The 6411-nt window shown below is 41.1% G+C and overlaps 1 protein-coding gene across 1 annotated transcript in view; it reads right to left on the bottom strand.

Annotated features, from left to right (window-relative positions):
• Positions 1-2804: 2804 nt before the first annotated feature.
• ube2j1 (ubiquitin-conjugating enzyme E2, J1) overlaps positions 2805-6411 on the bottom strand; it is a 46493-nt gene continuing 42886 nt past the window's right edge. Inside the window, exon 8 of the mRNA XM_079340110.1 lies at positions 2805-5454. Within this exon, the coding sequence (XP_079196236.1) occupies positions 5170-5454 (285 nt within the window). The 3' untranslated portion in view covers positions 2805-5169. The remainder of the gene's footprint in view (positions 5455-6411) is intronic.

The raw sequence follows: 6411 nt of genomic DNA, 5'->3' as shown, positions 1-6411 counted from the left end.
GAGAGAGAGAGAGAGAGAGAGAGAGAGAGAGAGAGAGAGACTGGATGCTGAAGTCTGATCCGCGCTCCGATTGGTCTTCAGACCCTGGAGTGTTTTTTTCCTCTCTGTGGTTTAGGCGCGCGCAGCATCAGCACCATATGAAGCCGCGCGCTGCAGGAAACAGAAACACGACGAAGTATCTCAGAGGCAAACTCATGTGTCCCATATTCCCTGTACTTTATTTTATTTTACTACAACATCCAGACAGGAAAAATACAGAAACGAGAAGGAGTTCAGAATTTTTGTGAAATCTGTCCTATTTGCATTTTCTTGCAGTGTGGGACATTATTTATTTTTAATACTTTTTGCAGTGTGGGACATGTGTGAGGACATCCTCTCTGACGTAATATGCTGATGTCAACATCTGTCTCACTCAGGACTATCTAACCTTCAGTGTCAGTTAAATGATGTTTAATCACTTCAGAAACCAAAGACAATGCATTACTTCATTAAGTAGTTTTAATATATTTCCTTAACTTCAGCTCAGCCAGGATTTATACATTTTTCAGATGCACATTATCAGTTCTGCTCAGTTTTCAGTGATAAAATCATAATTAATATTGATGTCGTATAGTGTACGGATACACAACATGTACTAAATGTTTTGTATTCAAAGAGAAACAAATGAATAAATTATATATAAATAAAAATGAGTCTATAGAGACATGTTAGAACTTTTTACTGGCTTTTAATCACATGAAAGAAGCTGTTTTATTTTGTCAGAGCGTCTTGATGTGGAAGATTTGTGGGCGCTTCGTGCAGTTCCAGCTGAATGTCTTGACAGCTACATTTCACCGAGGCTGTCAGTTCATAACCAATATGTAAATTAAGTCAATATCAGAACGATGTTAATGTTAGATTGGATCTGTCTCATGCCTATTATATTTATCATCATTTTTTAAATATCAGCCAAAACTCTGCTCCATCTTTTTGAGTCCTTTGAGTTTATTTATAGACCATCGAAATCAAACTACATATATTATTATATTCATACGTTCCATTTAAAGATGATAACATAATATTTATAGTTCACACTATTTATTTAATAGAAAAATGTTAGATGTTTTATTCAAATGGCATCATTCACGCTGATAAATTAAGTGCAAAAATCTGCAGTTCCTCGAGTGTCCTCTTGAGGATGTCTCCGGAAGTGAGTCTATCCCCAAACAGCCCCATTTTACACTTTTCTCTTTACATTTCTCTTTTCATGAAAACTCTACAGGCTGATAATTATACAACTGACCTGTTACCTTTATATTAAAGGCAGGGTTGGTCATTTTTATAAGTTAACATGATTTTGAAAGCAGCATTCCCTCACTGTGCTGTCTTGCCCCAACCTCCTCCCTTCTGTGCGCCCCTCACTGACATGTATGAGCGCTGTTGGTCCAGAAGCGGACATCAGCTCATGCTTTGAGTGTGGGCTCGCGCATGGCGAGAACGAGCAGGGAGACAGGGAGCCAGGGAGACATGATTGGCTCATCAGATCAGACGTTGGTCGAAACTGCTACAGATGACTGATTTACTTTGTTCTGTTTTCAGAGCTCATGAGTTATTTATTTCTGTCAAGACATAAAGATAATTTCAACCAAAATCTCAAAAAATGTATTGTGTACATTGTATTCTACAGAATTAGGGGCGTGGCTTATTTGAGTTACAGGTGGGAGCAGCTTGTGTCACCTCAGCTAATTTAGTCATTAAACTACTTTATACATTGAAACATGAACCTGTATGGTTCATGTATGTAGTAGAAATGTGAAATACATTTTAAAGTTGGTGCCTTCTTGACTGAGAAAAGGCAGGAAGTGTGGATGAAAGAAACGCACCGCCACTGAAGCAGAGGGTTTTATGGTACATTTACGTATTGAGAGAGAGAGAGAGAGAGAGATCCTCTCATTTACCAAAAAAATCCAGCTGTTACCTACGTTAGAACTTAAGCCAATGCAAAAGTGTAAAAAACTGCGTTTCCTCGAGTGTCCTCTTGTTTTCCACGTGAACTCAAGACCTTAAAAATCCTTTTCAACCATATCACTTTAAAGTTGAAACTACTGTTTTCACCTTTCTTGGTTCTTATCAGTTTTCTTCACAGAGCCTGTCAGCATAGCTTCCTAGTAAATCGGAGGCCCCTATTCAGAAAAGAAATGCAGAGATTTACCGTCTCAGGGGAAAATGAGGGCGGGATGGAAGACAAATTCAAAAATCCTACCAGGTTTCTAATGATGCAAAGCCTAATGCAAAATGGGTGAAGTATCCGTTTAACGTCCGGACTGTGTTTGTGCTGTCAGTGAAATGTAGTTTTTTTTTTTTTTTTTTAAAGGCCAAATAGTCTGTCTTTTGGTGGGATAATGTAACTATGAATGCATAATATAATTTAAAAAAGTTATTTATAGGAAAGTCCACCCCCAAAAGTTGTCTTCATGTAAAAATGAGCTGGATTGTTTTTTTTGTACCAGGCTGTAAACATGTTTATTTCTGCAGGAGCGTTTGACATTTAACATGGGTCAATATGATGGTTAACTCACTTTTGGACAAGTGGACACTTTTGACCCTGCAGTTATAGTCAATACTACATTGGCTTTATTTTTCAACAGTGGACATTGCCACTTGGACACATATTGTTTACTAATCAACTAATAAAAAAAATTGCTATGCACATGTTCATACATCTTACACACTGGTCCTTTCAAAGTAAAACACAGGCTACACATTCCCTTGTTGGTTATGGAAGTACAACAAGACCTATGAAATCTGACAGCAAGCAAACAGTGTTTCATTCAGGCGATTTATTTTCTGTTTATATCCCGTACACCAGCCGAGAGCAGAATCATTATAGAGACAGGAACTGTGAGATTCGTAGAGAACCTCTGCTGCCTTCAAGTCAAACCTGAACATGTGCAGGTGTAAGATGTTGCTCAAGCTGAAGAACAACAGCGGAGACAGATTTGTTCCCCTCAACAGGTCGACTGCTACGAGCACCTCCGAGATATTTTTCCATGCTGCCGAGTTCTCTGCATCTCAGAAAGCCGTCAGCTAAGATGAACAAAGAGTGAATGTAAATTACCTCCCAGTTTCTCTTAGTCTCATCAGAGCGATAAACCCTCCTCAGAGTGTGTCAAAGAGGCTAAACGGCAGACAGTGTGTGTCTATTTATACAGGGAAAATGAGTGTTTGCATTTCAGAAGATGCAAGACAAACAAGAGACTAATGCACATAGAGACAAAGAGTACACCATCAAACATCGAGACAAGACTGCCTTAAACATAGAGGGATTTAAGTGTCCACAGAAAAATGACTTCCTGATGCTAATTAAATAAATATAATCTGTTGAATGTAAAAAAAAAAATTAAAAAAAAAGAAGAGGAGTCTGACTTGAAAGCCACAGTTGTGTTGGACGAACAGACTGTTTGCTGAACCTGCAGTCGATCAAACTCATGTCGACTGGTGAAAATAGTCTTGTAAATTATCTCACCAGTAAACGTTTCCATGGTGATAACAGCTCAAAGCACTCTGAACCTCCTGTGCTCCTCAGGTTTTATTTGGCAGAGCTATTCCCTTCACATGTGGATTTTTTCCACCATTTTTGGATGAACAAACACGGCTCCAGTCTTTGTTGACCTTAAAATGTTTTTCTGCTGTTTAAATGTTGTTTACAGTGCATGTACGGTTTTAAATTTGACTGTAGTTTTATTTTCTTAAGTCTACATCCTACATAATTTGGTGTCATAGTGACAGCAAGGATGAAACTGTTTTGCGGACAGCCTTGAGACAGGCAGTAAAAGCTGCAATGTGATTTGCAGGGGACATTTTTTGCTGAACGTGCTGAAAGCAGCCCAACACTTGTGTTGAACGTTGGTTTATTTCACTGTTTTCTTTGACTTGATCATTTTCACATAATGAGGGAGACAAGCTGATGGAAAAGTGACGCTGCCAGCTCCGATCGCGCTGCAAATTAACTCGGAGAACAGCAATGATAAAGTATGACACGCCTTCTCTGCCTCTGATTGGCTAAGCCTGATATTCTTACCAAAACCAACGAAAAATGGCAACAATGTTTACCAGCCAATTAGAGGCAGAGTCAGGAGCGTCGTCCCTTCGAGGAGGAAAAAATGGCATGCTACTGAAAATAAGTGGATCCACCATGGGTAACATATACCAACGATTCTGAAGGGGAGTATCTTTTTTTTTTTGTGTATCTTTTTTTAATGGTCAATGGTTTAATGGACAATGTTAGAATAACACACATTCAAAAAAACACAATTTATGTTACTGGCATAAAAATAGGATTCATTATTTAGGTTTATTTGTGTAACATGGCCTGACACTCAGCATAGTGAATAACAATCTGTATGAAGACAAGAAGAAACGGTCAATGGACGTACTCTAACAGGCTCGTCTGATCCAAGAAAGACATTGCAGCAATTACAGCCTGTGTTGCTGAAGGCTCAGGGACAACATCTACCGGAATGATCCCAAAACTTTTTGTACCTAATCGTCGTTCAGACTCAAAACTCGAGTCCAGGTTTAAAAATACATGAATCCTCTTAAAGTACCACGTCATTCGCACCGGTACGAACTGAAGCTGGAGCACTGAGGCTGCTGCAGAGGCATAATGGAGCCACGTAATGTGACACTGAAGTGACGCAACACGACATTAAAGCACATGAAGAAGAAGAAGACCCTAAAAGCAAACACACTCTGTGAATAATACACTTTTCCAATAATGATCATGAGACCAACCCGCTCCAACAATTCCATGATGATTACATGTTAAATTACATTTTTCATTAAATAATGAGAACACGCTGCAGCTCTAGGACAGACAACAGACACATGAAAGAAGGTATGTGATGTGTGTGTGGAGAGGAAACTTCCTGTTCTTAAAAATGCACCACACTGGAGAGTAAAATGGACACTGATTAAAAGACACCCAGGAGGTCTTGTGGTGATTAAAGTGCCTCCTCTGCAGGAATGAGATCTCCCCTCCGAGGAGACTGAACCTCTGCGGACGAGCACAGTGGGAGGAAAGTCTGTGTGAGCCGCTGACTCGGCTCTGGTTCCACTGCAGCGGGTCACAGTTCTGTAGGAGGAGGATTGGACTCGAGAGAGAGGAGGAGGGTGCGAGGGACTCGTTGGTCACAGCTCAAAGTCGAACTTGTACTCGTTAGCCAGGTAGATCCTGCGGAAGATGAGAGCAGCCAGAGCGAGAGTGAGGAGCACGATGAGAACAGCCGAGCCCGTGTGGATGTCGTCCTGCTGCGGGGGGCGAGGAGCCGGGGGAAAGGCCGGCCTGCTGGCTGCGTCTCTGCTGCCTCTCTGACCCTGCTGCTGAGCCCGACGTTGACGGGGGCTGAGCGGGCGACCGGGACTGGGGACGGCAGTGGGCGGGGCCTCCTCTACTGACGCAGGAGACGCCATTGCCTGTGGAGCAGTGAGACAAAACTTAGCATCAAAAGGTCTTCATGAAAAAAAAAAAAAAAAAGGAGCAAATGTTCACCTTGTGTTGTTTTTAACATTTCTGATGTTTTGAGTTGGTAAATCTTCACCTGCCTCAGATTCAGGATGTCTATGACGGCTCTCAGTGTCAGCTGTGGAGAGTCTGCCTGCACTGAGTGACGCTTTCTCCGTTTCTAACAAGCAGCATTACTACCCGAAACGAGAGATTTAGTGACAACAGACAGAAAGGAGGCTGAATTAACGACATCATCATGCCGACTTGTAAAACAGTCCAGCATGAACTTTCGAAAACGCTTGTTTTTTTTTTGAATGGGGTTTAGTTTAAACTGGATAAAGTCCGGCATCGTGGCACATCATGAATCACAGACAGTATTGAGTTTCTTTGTGTGAACGTGTTCACTCAGAAGGAAAACACAAGGAAGGTTTTGGCTGTGTGTTTACTTGATTATTAAGAATGAGTATAACAACAGCACAGTAGGACACACGTTTAAAGATACAGAAAGTCTTTGCATTAATCTGAAGTCATCTTAAACTGTTTCTTAAAACATTTCTCAGTTTCTTCCATTTTCTGATATTTTGCGACGTCGATAAACTAACTCCTGATTAGAAAGCGTCTCTTGTTGCTGCCCAGTTTGGGCCGTTGGTGTCCAGAGGAGTTTATTGAAACAGATGAAACCTGACAGAAACATCGCCCGCACGTTTCTCACTTTCATTGTTCTTTGTTGCAGCTTTATAGAAATAGTGGAAGTTATTCTTGATCCTCCTGCTTCAACACACTCAAACCTTCATGGACATAAACTGGGTGATACTGATGTTTGGTCAGAGTCACCGGGGCAGTTTAAAGGCCTGTGACGGCGCTCTTTGTGCTGGCAGCGACCTTGAGGACAGTTTACAAGCGCTTCACACCGCCGCTTCTGGTTG

Source organism: Symphodus melops, assembly GCF_947650265.1.
Source record: "Symphodus melops genome assembly, chromosome: 1".
Taxonomy (NCBI): Eukaryota; Metazoa; Chordata; class Actinopteri; order Labriformes; family Labridae; genus Symphodus; species Symphodus melops.
The sequence above is the reverse complement of the archived record's forward strand: the minus strand, read 5'-3'. Positions and strand labels throughout refer to the sequence as shown.